Source organism: Ruditapes philippinarum, unplaced genomic scaffold (assembly GCF_026571515.1).
Source record: "Ruditapes philippinarum isolate M1 unplaced genomic scaffold, ASM2657151v2 ctg15396_1_1_1_1, whole genome shotgun sequence".
Classification (NCBI taxonomy): Eukaryota; Metazoa; Mollusca; class Bivalvia; order Venerida; family Veneridae; genus Ruditapes; species Ruditapes philippinarum.
The window spans coordinates 2,601-18,429 of NW_026866913.1; the positions used below are offsets into that span (position 1 = coordinate 2,601).

At 32.8% G+C, this 15,829-nt stretch overlaps 1 protein-coding gene across 1 annotated transcript; it reads right to left on the reverse strand.

The window, feature by feature from the left end:
* Window positions 1-922: 922 nt before the first annotated feature.
* LOC132734201 (uncharacterized) lies at window positions 923-7,242 on the reverse strand (the record flags this gene model as incomplete). The annotated part of the gene is given in 4 exon segments (XM_060720894.1): window positions 923-975; window positions 1,857-1,983; window positions 2,659-2,810; window positions 7,083-7,242. Coding segments are annotated over 4 exon segments (492 nt in total), but the record flags the coding sequence as incomplete, so codon positions are not given.
* Between the last annotated feature and the right edge of the window lie 8,587 nt (window positions 7,243-15,829).

Sequence of the window (15,829 nt, forward strand, 5' to 3'; positions counted from 1 at the left end):
CATCACTTTCATAAGTGCTGCAATGTGCATCACTTTCATAAGTGCTGCAATGCGCATCACTATCATGGGTGCTGAAAGGTGCGTCACTAACATAAGTGCTGAAATGTGCATCACTATCATAAGTGCTGCAATTTGCATCACTATCATGGGTGCTGAAAGGGGCGTCACTAACATAAGTGCTGAAATGTGCATCACTATCATAAGTGCTGCAATGTGCAACACTTTCATAAGTGCTGAAATGTGTGTCACTATCATAAGTGCTGAAATGTGCGACACTAACATAAATGCTGCAATGTGTGCCACTATCATAAGTGCTGAAAGGTGCGTCACTAACATAAGTGCTGAAATGTGCATCACTATCATAAGTGCTGAATTTGAACACCTATATTTATGATGTTAACATGATTTTAGTATAATTATATAGATATAAAATTTAAATAGTGAACTTACTCGCAGCTGACTTTGTTGTTATGTGTAGGATAGGTCATTGATACATTTTGAAAACACATGACAAAATTGTCCGTCTTCAGATTATCCATGACGCACTTGTTAGTTGAGAAATCTAAACAAAAAAGTGAAATGCTTGTAAATGTCATCAACAGAAATGTCAATGTAATGATAAAGGTAATATTATAATTTTAATGATCAAGACAATGTGAGTAAAAAGTCATTGAGACTTCGTTATCATTAACTTAACATCATTTTTTCAAGATTTTCGATAGTGTTGTAAATTTCAAATTAACTTGATTTGAAAATTATTTGAACATTAAATTATGTATAAATTTAAAAGCGCTACCTGTAGGTAACATTGGACATTCTTGTAAGGCAAACATCTTCGTCTGGTCGTATGTTGGCCATGTTGATTCAGATGACAGCTGCTCTCCTGCCTTCTCCAACATGCCCCTAACTTCAGCCTCGTAAATAGAACATTGTTCATCTGCGTTCTTCAAACATTCGAAAATATTCTTCAGGGGTCTGTAAATAATCATAAAAATAAATATTTTATTTCACGTAAGAGACAAGAAAATTAACGTGATTTTCGTAAATAAGGTAAATTATAAAAATGTTTTTTTTTTCTTGGTGGTTTAGTTTAATATGTGATTGTTTCACCTATGTCATCATGCAATTGAATTTGTTATGTCATTATTTGACATATTGATTAAGCGATGTGATTGTCTGACCTTTGCTTCCGGGAAACAAAATTGTTATGTGATTGTTTAATTTATGTGACCGTGAAATAGAACTACATGTGATTTTTTTACCTTTGAAGTTAAGTTTGTTATGTGATAGAATGACAAATATGTCCAGGAAGCTAATTTTGTTATGTGCGTAATGATTATTTTGTTATGTGATAGAATAACCAACATGTCCGGGAAGTTAAATTTCTGTGATAAAAAGACGACTATGTCCGTGAAGTTAAATTTGTATGTAATGGAAAGACCGGTGTGTCCGGGAAGTTAAATGTGTTTTGATGACTTAATGAGTAGGTAGTGTCTGGTGGATGTAGGTTTGGACCAAACCTGTTTTTTTCTTCTGTAAATTATATGAAATACATTTATAAACGAAACAAACGAAATGTTTCATGATAAGAAACTTTGATCAATGCTGAAAATTGTTCACTATGATTTCTCTATACTCCAAAGTAATTTTAAATATTTCAACGGATTTTGTAATAACTTTGAAATTCCCATTTTCTTTATCTTTATATATTACAAGACGATTACATATTACTAAAAGTGACCGATCTTGTCATAAAATATGTCGACTAATACATAATTCTATCTCTTTTTGTTTGGTGATACGCGCACATTACCTGCTTATACATGTCTATAATTTACAGTGAATATTTTTCTTACCCGCAAATATAACCGGCATATGATTGGAATAGACTAAATGGTGTAGGGGGGTTTGATGGTGTTGCAAGTCCTTCCTGTAATTTTAAGCTTTGTGCGGTCACACACTCTTGAATAGCTGCACAAGGACCTGAAAAAAAAACTTCAAAGTTGACAAAATGACCGTCTATTTGGTAGGTTGTTGGTAGTTGGATATTCGAATAACCAAATACCTACTAGCTAGTGGTTTGTTAGTCCACCAGGGGATGTGAATCATTTATCCGTACTTTTATTCTGAAAAGAAAAACCTTTCTGTTTCGAGAGGAAGACATGCAAATTTTGAATTACAAACTTCACTCTACTTTGTAACCATGAAAAGGAAACAACTCTGTAGAAGTTACTGTAAATCTAGTGTACAGAAACAGGAATTTCAAAGACAGAAATATATATATATATATATATATTCTAGATCTATCAAGTGTATTTAAGACATTAATACACGTCATATAGATGGGCCAGAAGGCGATAATCGGTCATCGTGAGCATTATTCACTTTGCAGGCCGATTACACCCTTCTTGTGTATTGATCTCTTACTCTTTAATTTTAATGAATCAAATTCTTGGAATCTTACGTAGTATAAAAGTGTTTAGTTGACGATATTTCTCTCGGACATAAATCATTTCCAACATTATATCTTTCATGGCATAACACAATGTAGCTCTATGTTACATGATATAATGCTTTAAATTAATACATGTATATAAATTTTTTAACAGGCTATTTTATAATTTCTTACATATTAAACATATTTAATAATTACTCCACCTTGTATAATTCTGCACATTCCTTCGACACCACCCATTTGTTTCACTGTTTGTAGACTTTGAAGCATGGTTGCATAATTTCCGGTTGTCATCAGGTCCGGACATGTGTCAACGGCCGTTAATAGACATGCAATTTTCTGCTTCCCTTCAGTGCTATAAAATACAAATTGTCTTTTAAAGTAAATATCATTACCTTGTATAAATTCGGAATATCCCTCCCCCTTTTAACATGTAATATACATAATGTTCATACATGATTAAAGAAAATGATTGTTAAAAATTGTCTTAATAACAGAAAAAGCACCGAAACAAGACGCTATCTGTTAAGTACGCGGGGGCGTAGCCACGCTGTCTGACGGGGATAGAATGGTTGATTGGCATTTTTTTCCTTGGGTTTGCTTATTGTGAAGACAAGGAGTGAGATACCAACAAAAAAGTCATATTCAGATTCTCGTACATTGGTTCTTTTCCAGGGCTTTAATATTGTGTCGGTAGGGAACGTGTTTTTGTATTTTCTGATCGCAAGATCAGTAAATACATAGCTAACATCCACGGTCTAACACAAAATTTCCTCACAGACCTAACAACGCAAAGTAGTTCTCACTCAAAACTGCTTAAAAACCAGCAGTTTAAAAGAAAGAATAATTTTAATGTAGGCATTGAACGAATTACAGTGCATTAAAAGTTTAAATTAGTCAATAGAAATATGAGGTTACAATCACAAATTTCGCGGATGAATATCTTTTATACCCAATGAAAAATTTTCGACTATTTCCGTAAAGCTTAATCAATGAAAATGCTATTTTTAGCTATGTCGATTACCGAATACTCCAGAGCGTAGTACACAAATAAATCTGACTGTCGAGTAATGGAATCAAAGTGCTGCAGCACTGAATGCGACGGACATGCAACCGGAGAGACATTAAGGCCTTTTTTAGAAAAAAAAAACAAAAAAAAAAAAAACACAAACGATGTAACAGAGAAAATTTTGTTCCATACAAGTTCGAGATTTGTAGAGCAATATATTTTATGTGTCCCAATCTGATATAATTCAGATTTTCTACTTATACACAATGAAATTTATGCCTAAAAACTCTGGTCAAACTTGTAAATCAGTGTCCTTATCGATTTATTCCAAGGAATGATATGTAAATAGAAAAAAAAACTGTCAACGAAATATTTCTAAAATAAAACCATGCAAATTAACTTCAAACATAATACATTATACATGTGAGAATGTTATTTAGAATTGTTTCGTGTTATATCATAGTAAATATAAGTCATTTGTATTTTTATTTCTATTGGATATGTCTCATTAAAAATATTTTTGGTTAAAACCATCAGCAATTAAAAGTGTATTCTTTAGAATTTTTTATTTACAAGGTGAAGATGTAGAGGCCAGAGCACATCGTTTTTATTTTAATTTAAATGCCACTTAAGCTGTCCTTTTCAATTTCACACTAAATTCCATTTTCAACTTGCTTGCTTCTTACAATTGTAAGTATTGCATGTAAGCAAAATAAGTATCCGCTGGTTTATTACATGTATAATGTGTACTCCCTAATCGCCTGCAGGTGAAGCAGAATCTATTTTTAGAATAGCGAATGTTAACTCATGTCGTGACCTAGAAAAATATGTAAACAAACCACAAGAATCGGAAGTAGAACTGATATTATAACTTCCTTCAATAAAGATTACCACGAAAGACTACATGGTAGAAAAGTGTTGAAAAAACTCTTGTTACATGCATTTTCAAAAATAGATATTTATACTAACCCTTATATTGTATATAATTTATTAATAACTGCTGAATATTCAGCTAAACCTGCGGTATGAGTCACGAAAATAGTTCTTCTTTTATTAATGCGCGGGTTATTCTAGAGTCACCAATTACTTTTGATTTTTAATAATAATGTTTTGTATAATGTAGAAATATTCATTTTCTACTAATAATTTCTTGGAACTCAGAGCTTACACCTTTATTATAGTATAATTTGCTGTCCTATTTTTTCGACAGCTGTAAATCGTTTCGGCAGTAATTTGCATATTGCGCAATAATACTACGGGACTACAACGTTTTTATCAATCAAATACGTTCGTATTTTAACTTGGATAACTTAATTTGAAATTGAAAAGGCTAAATATGGAAGATTTTAAGATATCCCGACAAAGTATGTGAGTTTTAAAGGATCAAATTCATGTACTATTTCATGGGCTGTTATTCGGTTGAGGACACTTTGCGCGATTGTAGCAGACGAAATCCCATGTGTAGATGACTTAGCTCTGAACGCGCCTGACGGCGCGTCCGTCGCAATATATACATGTCGGACTGTTTTGGCGAGAAGATTTTCGCTAAATTATTTTATCAGTGTTTAACAACAGGTTTATCGTGAACAAAATACCTCGAATTTAATAAGGATTATAAATACGAAATGAAAACTCTCAATTTTAGAATTACAATATATTTGTTTTTATTCACGCTACATATGTATTACTTCACTGTAGTGCAAAGGTGCGCGCTTGTTTAGGGTGTGAGAGGCCTAAGGTTAAAATCCTTTTCGAGGCAAGATTTTTTTGAAGCGTCTTTTTTAAGGAAGTTGCCACGATATGCAAGGATAAAGTGTGACTGTAATAAAAAAATGAAAAATGATTTTTGATGCAACACTAAGCATGCAAAATTACATATGTATCAATCACAAACTGTTAAACGCAGTCGCTGCGTAAGAAAAATAATAGTATATAAAAATAAACTTATACAGGAAAGATCAGAAAATACCACAGAGCATGCAGACCTTTGATTTATTTTGCCTATGATTCAAAAGAAAAAGAGCATCAAAACACTCGTACAATTTAATTCGTCAGATACCTTCGCGTTTCCATCTTGTATATCAAGTAACGCAGGAATGCGCAAATAACACATTGATATCTTTAAATGCAATAACAGAACATATCTTTATTCAGACTTGTAATTAGTACATTATCTTCAACACATATTTAACAACTAAATATTCTGCTCATGATTAAAGCATTACGAAGCATTTTCATATAAACTGATCTATATAGAACAGACAGGAGAGTAAAAGTATATTACAATACATCTTAGTATAATAGTTGAAAAACATAGTGTAACGGACTCCATAAAATACAACAACATTATTGTGCTACCTTATTTATTTCATTTCTATGTTTTAAAGCTTCTTTTAGGAACATTGCTAAATTACATAATTCTTTCTTATCCTTGCTATTTAACAATTCATAAAACTTGAATACAGATGGTCTTTTATAGATATTATCATTGACATACTTTACCCTAATATTTTGATAACAAGGTCATATACAAACAAAGTTGTAAATATCTTCTATGTCATGTAAGTTACAGTTTTGACAAAATGGTTCATGTCTAGGTATTCTATTTTCCCCGAATCTTCCGGTATGAATGCGAAGAGAGTGAGTAGAAATACGTAACCTGGTGATGAAAACCTTAAATTATAGGGTACTATGTCTAAATATTTTTCATATGTAAAATATGTTTTTAAAATGTGTGTATTCATCCAGGATACTATTTCTGCTAACTGCTCCAAACCATTCTTGTCTAAAACAATCAATCATTCTAGTTTTAAATACAACTTGGAAATGTTTTAAAGATAAACAATTATAACTATTTACAAATATATCAGAAAATCCATAATCATCTAGAATCGTTTTTACTCGACATGTCCAATTCATATAAACTATCTTGCACTGCTAAATTGTACAATTTGTTTAGAATAAAATTTACAGACTTAACAATTTTACACCAAAATTTGATAATCTTACAATAGCGAAAAATATAAAAAATAACGTTCATATTACTTTATGATTTTTTTTATATTAGGTATATCTGAGACTTTTCCAATCTATTCGTGTCATATTACACCTAATATAGCAGATAAAACATAATTGATACCATTTTACGATGTAACGCCGAATTCGTGAATGAAGCACTGAAGCAACGGCGGTTATCTCATTAAAAGTAGCTAAATCTTAATTTACTAGCTTCCTTTTATTGTTACACGGCACTTGTAGTTTGAAAGATGTCTTAGGTATACAGAATATGAAAAAAGAAAGATTTAAATGTGTTAAATGTACATATTTGTTTGACAAAACACAAAAGTGAAAAAAAAAATGTAATGCTTGTTGAAGTATAATGTCCTAGCAGCCATATGCGCTAATTCATTTCAGTTAATTTAATTTAAATGAAATATTTTGGTTCGTTTACTTACTGTGTTATTCGTTTTGACAATAGCGTTGCACATATCCGGCGTTTTTTACGTTATTTGCACACTCCTGCACACTCCTGCGTTACTGGATATGCGCGGTGGTTTCGATGCTCTTTCTATTACATACCGTTCATATAAGATATAACGATAAATGTTAATTTGTTACCTGCACATTAAGTTCATCATGGCGTTCGGGTCATTAGGGTCCATCTTTTCAACTGCATTAGTGATAAACATGCTATATCCCATCACACAAGTTTGAAACTGTGCGTCACTTTGGAGATCTTGTGCACATCCAGCGTCTGTTTTCTTTGAAAGGCCAAGGACTGAAATAAATGGAAAAAATATACAATAAAAAAGTGTATTATTTTAACGGCATATTCTTAAATCTGAAGTCTGATGACCTCAGCCGTGTACATAGCAGCCGTTTACATAGCAGCAATGTATAAAAAAATGTGTACATAGCAGCCGTGTGTAAAGTAGCCGTGTACATAGGAGCTGTGTACATAGCAGCCGTGTGTAAAGTAACCGTGTGTATAGTAACCGTAAAGTAGCCTTGTATATAGTAGCCGTGCCCACAAAAGTCGTGTACAAAGCAGTCGTGTATAAAGCAGTCTGTGTATATAGTAGTTGTATTGTAGCCGTGTATATAAAGATAGTATATGTAGAAGTAACATTTGTATAATGTCAATATTTTGTGCCATATTACTATTGCAATAAATCAAAATCATATAGCTTAGATTAGTAAAATTTAATGTACTACAAAGACCAGTGTATGGAAGAGAATTTAAAGTATACTATGTAATAGATACTGACAATGTCTCTCCCGAGATTGCCAGTGTAATACATACACAAAATATTTCTTAATATTATATATTTGAATGTAGAATCTCTCAAAAGGTAAATAACTTGTAAATTAAATATATAATCAATGGTAACCATTAATAATGAAAGAAAAGAAATACTTGCAGTCACGTCATATTGCTATGTAATTAGTATTTACTTATGCATACATGTAATTGTATATATCATGAATGCTTGTACATGACTCTTTTATGAGGGTTAATTTGCAAACTAAAGATTCTTCTTCTTCTATAAAAGTCGTTTGTTGTATGTAGCAGCCGATTACAAAGGAGCCGAGCATAGAGTTGCTGTGTACAAAGGAGATGTGCAGAAATTAATCGTGTACACATATACATGGCATAATTTCAAGGTTATCTAGCTTTGATACAGTGTGAAACTGCTGTTTTATGAAAGCATCTACGACGTTCCATAATTCAGCCTTTTGGCAGCGAGCACTGTGTTGCTCTTATCATCTTACAATAATACGATAAAATTCTCCCAGAAATACATGCATGATTGTGTAGAATACTAGGGGTGCCCGCTAAATGAACTTTGCATCTCTAAATCTATCATTATTATATGGAACCATTGGCTCATCCGACCGATATTGATTATCATTTGTTGATTAGCTGAGTATAACAATATTTCCAGTAAGTTAATATTGTAAAGATTAGTTCCTGTTTTCCTTATATAATAAAACGATACTTCAAAAACAAACACTTTTTATGATTAATGTTTTTTTAATTTAATAAATAATGTGAAAGTCGTGTCTTGGCTATTTTAAATTAGTTTTGGTTCTTGTGTTTATATAAATTGTTAGTTGAAATGTTTGTTGATCTGTGAAAGAAGCTTTCCAAGATATAAATGCTGTCACGATTGCTAATTTACGGGTTATTAAGATTAAATCATTATTTTGTCGTTGGGCCACTCATTATTGTTTCAACCAGCCTGTGAAGATTGACGTCTTACCTCAAAACTGCGTGAAATATGTGACGTCTAAGGAGGGCAAAAAATTTCAAACACGTTTCTTTAAAGTATTTTAAATTATTTGTAAATAAATATTTTAAAACGTTTGTTATAATATGAAAAAAGCACTACATCCACAAATTTATTTTCCCGTTTGTTCTATGTCGATTTAACTTATATAATGGTTTGTCTATCTGAGAGCAAATGTGTACGGAACGGATAAAATATGCCAGTTTGAGGGCTAGTGTGTTTGAAACGAATATAATATGCCAGTTTGAGGGCTAGTGTGTACGGAACGGATAAAATATGCCAGTTTGAGGGCTAGTGTGTACGGAACGACGTGTAAAATATGCCAGTTTGAGGGCTAGTGTGTATGGAACGTGTAAAATATGTCATTTTGAGGGCTAGGGTGTACGGAACGGATAAAATATGCCAGTTTGAAGCCCAGTGTGTACGGAACGTGTAAAATATGCAAGCTTGAGGGCTAGTGTGTACGGAACGTGTAAAATATGTCAGTTTGACGGAACGGATAAAATATGCCAGTTTGAGGGCCAGTGTGTTTGAAACGAATGAAATATGCCAGTTTCAGGGCCAGTGTGTACAGAACGGGTACAATCTGTCAATCCGATTGCTTATGTGAACTGAACAAGTAAAATAGCGAGTGTGAACTGATCAGTTTTGATAGCTACCTTGTGTGTACAGAACGGGTAAAATCTATCTGTCTGATAGATAGTTTTAGATGAACGGGTAAAATCTAATGTGTTAAGATTCATTTGAAATACTGAAATCCTATTGGACAGAAAAATTATTTCAAACACTAAATTTTCTTAATAGCTGAAATCATAGTTTGTCCAATGAGATCATTATGTCTTACTAGATTATGAAAGCAATATAATTTAAATGTTGATAAATTTAATAAAAAATATTTCTATATATTTCATAAGATGTAGCTTTATACCCTTAAACGTTTGCAAAATATGAAATGTTTGGTGAAAAGTGTCAGATATTAACCATTACGAAAACAATCCGTATTAAACTAGAACTATCGCTGAATGCGATTCATACCCCCACCAATGTCCTTGACAGAAGACCACTTGGAAAGGTGGTTAAGGGAATAAATACATAAATACATAAAAAGAAATTATCTCTGGTGAAAAAAAGACTAATTGTACAGGTAAAAGTATAAATATATATTATCAAATCATGTTCGAAACAGTTACAAATAACCTTTCATTTTTCCAATGCATTAAACATTTTATTTATAAGTCAATTTTTGACCTTCAAGTGTGGCCTTGACCTTAATCTGGCACAAGGGTAAGATGGGTTTTGCACATCGCCCAGTTTGGGTGAACATTTGAGTAAAGTTTGAAGAAAATCCTTCCATTAGTATAGAATTAATAGAGTAGACGCAATATATTGTCTAGTATTGGTTGTATGTAAATTTGAAGACTTAAAAAGGGGCATAACTTTGTCAAAATGCAATGCAGAGTAATGAAACTTGACCTGCATATCTTATTTGCCACACCTCATATATCTTTTAAGTTTCAAGCATATGCCTGAGCTAGTTTCAGAATTATTCAAGTACATGTTAAATTTTAAGAACATTTTCTAAGTCAATTTTTGACCTTCAAGTGTGACCTTGACCTTTAGCCGGCACAAAGGTGACATGGATTCTGCACATAACCTTGTTGAGGTGAACATTTGAGTAAAGTTTGAAGGAAATTCTTCCATTAGTATAGGATTTATAGAGCGGACACAACATATTGTCTAATATTTGATTGTATGTAAATTTGAAGACTTAAAAAGGGGCATGACTTTGTTAAAATGCAATACAGAGTTATGAAACTTGAACAGCATATCGTATTTGTGACCTTTCAAAAATATTTTAAGTTTCATGCAAATAACTTTTCTAGATTTAGAAATATTCAAATAAATGTTAAAATTTAAGAATATTTTCTAAGTCAATTTTTGACCTTCAAGTGTGACCTTGACCTTAAGCCAGCAAAAGACTGACATAAGTTCTGCACATCCCCTGGTTGAGATGAACATTTGAGCCAAGATTGAAGAAAATCTTTCAAGTAGTGTAGGACTTACAGAGCGGACATGACATACTGTGTAATATTTGATAGTGTTTGATATTTGACCTTCAATTGAGACTTTGACCTTGAGCTTACACATGGGCAACATGGGTTCTGCACACCCCCTTGTTGAGGGGAATATTTGAGCCAAGTTTGAAGAAAATCTTTCAATTAGTGTAGGACTTACTGAGCGGACACAACATACTGTGTAATATTTGATTGTTTGATATTTGACCTTCAATTATGACCTTGACCTTGAGCTGGCACATAGACAACACGAGTTCTGCACATCCCCTGGTTGAGGTGAACATTTGAGCCAAGTTTAAAGAAACTCTTTCAAGTAGTGTAGGAGTTATAGAGCGGACATGACATACTGTGTAATATTTAATTGTTTGATATACAACCTTCAATTGTGACCTTGCCCTTGAGCTGACACATGGGCGACATGGGTTCTGCACATCCCCTGGTTGAGGTGAACATTTGAGCCAAGTATGAAGAAAATCTTTCAAGTAGTGTAGGACTTACAGAGCGGACACAACATACTGTGTTATATTTAATTGTTTGATATTTGACCTTCAATTGTGACCTTGACCTTGAGCTGACACATGGGTGTCATGGGTTCTGCACATCCCCTAGTTGAGGTGAACATTTGAGCCAAGTTTGAAGAAAATCTTTCAAGTAGTGTAGGACTTACAGAGCGGACACGACATACTGTGTAATATTTGATAGTGTTTGATATATGACCTTCAATTGTGACCTTGACCTTGAGCTGACACATGGGCAATATAGGTTCTGCACATCCCCTTGTTGAGGTGAACATTTGAGCCAAGTTTGAAGAAAATCCTTCAATTGGTATAGGAGTTATAGAGCGGACACGAAAATGGAGACGGACCGACGGACCGACCGACGGACGGACCGATGCAGCGAATCCATTATAGCGCCCCCCCCCACATTTTGTGGTGGGGGTATAATAATTCTCAAAAACCAAGACATAGATGACGCGCGAATCAGATTAAAGTTATGTTTGCGTCGCAATAAAGGTACTAATAAACAAATGTACATTGATACATTTGTCTGTTAAAATATTGCTATTTATTTAAAGGCTGTGCCGCAACAAACAGATTTAATTTCATTAATCCTGACTACCAAAAACTAACAGTCGAAAATCAACTTATGATACTTGGCCTTAACAAGATGGTCCACACTTGGTACAAAGAACTAAATGATGTCTATTTTTAGAACCACACGAATACTTTAATATACTTTATACGTTCTACTTAATAGTGGTACTTAAAAAACACTGTAAGTTTTTATACTTACAAAATAATTAGAAAATAATTCTACATACATCAGAAAATACATGTACGTGTATTTTGCACTCATCTAAAGTGCTTTTAAGGAAATCTCTGAGGAGAGCACTTCAACAACATAAACTTTTCGAAGTATGTGACAATTCAAATTTCGCCCACAAAATAAAGAATGTTAAGGATAATTAGTGTTTGAAATCGTTTTTATTCAATAGAATTTCAGTATTTCAAATGAATCATAAAACATTTACTAAATGGTAAATTAGCTAAATTTAATCAGCCCAGTAACTCGACTGTTTTATGAAAATAATTTCAAACACTTGTTTCTGAGACTTAAATTAATAATAAACACTTGCTTAAACATAAATTCGTAGAAGTTTATGGAATCTGTCGGTTTTATTTCTATTGTTTATAATCATGTACAACCTAAAAGTATTTGCTTTACATGCACCATCAATAACCCCTTTGTTCACACCAAAAAAGAAAAAAAAACTGAATTTTTGAAAAACATTTTTATTTTAGGTCAAACTACCAATCATACACATTCTTATTTCCGTGACTACGAGATAGAAAATCAGGCGTTACCATAGCAACCATAATGAATAAATGTCAGACGGTTTAAACCCCTTTGTCCCCCTTTATCAAGTAGTAAAAGCGGAATAGTGATACATGTATATTTCTTTATTTTATCAAATTTTCACATTGTTTCGTTATCTAACACAACCAATGTGTGTAACAACATTCACCCACTGTTTAATTAATAACATAATAAATAAAATGTTTCAGTAGCACGAAATACTAAATACTTTCCCCCTTTATGCCTTTTTTCACTACATACAGTATTTATAGTATGTGTAATTACTTTTTTACACTAATTTATGGTGGCTGATTTGCGCCATTTCGTATAATTGCTTCTTCGCCTCAAAATGCGGAAAATGCGAAAACTACGGAATGCCGTTAGGGCCATCGCCTATGAATGTATTGATCTAAAACGCGATAGTCGATAGTACGATGGTGAAAACGCGAAATCACGAAACTACGATGGTGAAAACGCGAAAGCACGATGATGAAAACGCGATAGTACGATAATGAAATCGCGACAATACGATACTACGATGATGAAAACGCGATAAACTATCGTGTTTTCACCATCGTACTGTCGCGTTTTCACCATCGTAGTTTCGTGATTTCGCGTTTTCATCATCGTACTGTCGAGTATCGCGTTTCAGATCAAACCATTCATAGGCGATAGCCCAAACGGCATTCCGGAATGCCGTTAGGGCCATCGCCTATGAATGTGTTAATCTGAAACGCGATAGTCGATAGTACGATGGTGAAAACACGAAATCACGAAACTACGATGGTGAAAACGCGATAGTACGATGATGAAAACGCGATAGTACGATGATGAAATCACGGCAGTACGATGGTGAAAACGCGATAGTACGATGATGAAAACACGACAGTACGATGATGAAAACGCGAAATCACGAAGATACGATGGTGAAAACGCGACAGTACGATGGTGAAAACACGATAGTTTATCGCGCTTTCATCATCGTAGTATCGTACTGTCGCGTTTTCACCATCGTACTTTCGCGTTTTCATCATCGTGCTTTCGCATTTTCACCATCGTAGTTTCGTGATTTCGCGTTTTCACCATCGTACTATCGACTGTCGCGTTTCAGATCAACACATTCATAGGCAATGACCCTAACGGCATTCCGTAGAAAACACGAGGGGACGACAAAATTGGACTTTGTCAATTATTCGTGATTTCGCATTTCCGGAATTTCGAGGCAAAAAAGCAAAATACGACAGAAGAAGGGCCAAATATGACGCATAAAATCTGTCGTATATTCGCATTCCATCTGTCAAATTTTCGCTTTTTTGCGTTCAAAATACAAAAATGCGAAAACACAAAGAGATGACAAAGTATTAATTTGTCATCTCTTCGCATTTTCGAATTGTTACATTGTTACATTTTCGCATATTTACATTGTTGCATTTTGCTTTTTCCCATTGTTACATTTTCGCAATGTTGCACTTTTTGCATTTTCCCATTGTTACATTTTCTCATTCCAGTTGTACATGCGCATAGAGACATCAGTTACATTAATTTTATGCCAAAACAACAAGCGAAAATACGAAAATGTAAAAATGGAACAATGCGAAAAAGCGAAAACACAGCAATGTGAAAAAGTAAAAATGCAACAATTTGAAAAAGTAAAAATGCAAAAATGTGAAATTGTAAAAATGCAACAATGTGAAAAGGCGAAAATACGACAAATGAAATGCAAATAGACGACAACAAAATCCAACTTTGTCGTCCATTCATGTTTTCGCATTTTCGCATTTTGTAGTAAATCAGCCGCTATACTAATTATCTACATACGTTGGCAGAATGACTGTTTGATATCTCGGTCGATTTGTCTAGCATAACTAAAATAACATATAGTTGTATATGTTTACATATATTCGTATATGTATATTTGCTCTCTGTGTAACTTTAACTCTAGCTCGAGTCTGTTATGAGATTTCTTTATATACAATCCTTTGGTTGATTGTTATTATAAAATAATAAAAATCAAAACCATTATAGAAACTGCGAGTTATATACACATAAAAACGCTCGCTACCTGTCGTGTTTTTGTTATCTTCAAAAAAACGGTTGAGATATTGAGATTTTTTGTTACTATTTGTTGTTATCGTCTAATTCGTGAGAAGACAGTGTTGTAACCTACCATAATTGAAGCAATTCATCGTGCTTTATGTTTGAATAAAGTTGCCGGAAAATAACTAGTTTCAAAACTCATATTGATATTTAGATATATGTATTACGCTGTTTGCAGACATATACTCACACATCGCATCATACAGCTAGTATGTTGTTATATCTATAATATTTCTAGCATATATTCAAGATATTTATTTCTTGTCTTCTATATTGTACAGCTAGCATTTATTCAAGATATTTATTTCTTGTCTTCTATATTGTACAGCTAGCATTTATTCAAGATATTTATTACATGTCTTCTATATTGTACAGCTAGCATTTATTCAAGATATTTATTACATGTCTTCTATATTGTACAGCTAGCATTTATTCAAGATATTTATTACATGTCTTCTATATTGTACAGCTAGCATTTATTCAAGATATTTATTTCATGTCTTCTATATTGTACAGCTTGCATATATTCAAGATATTTATTACATGTCTTCTATATTGTACATCTTGCATATATTCAAGATATTTATTACATGTCTTCTATATTGTACAGCTTGCATATATTCAAGATATTTATTACATGTCTTCTATATTGTACAGCTAGCATTTATTCAAGAAATTTATTTCATGTCTTCTATATTGTACAGCTTGCATATATTCAAGATATTTATTACATGTCTTCTATATTGTACAGCTAGCATTTATTCAAGATATTTATTACATGTCTTCTATATTGTACAGCTAGCATTTATTCAAGATATTTATTACATGTCTTCTATATTGTACAGTTAGCATTTATTCAAGATATTTAATTCATGTCTTCTATATTGTAAAGGTCTTTACTTTTTATTTTAATTTTTATACAGTGAATAATGGCGGCATATCATATTAATAATGAATATGTAATGTATAGATAATAAATACAAATATAAACTATACTGAACCAAAAACGCGAAACAAAAATCGGAAAAAAAAAAAAAAAAAAAGA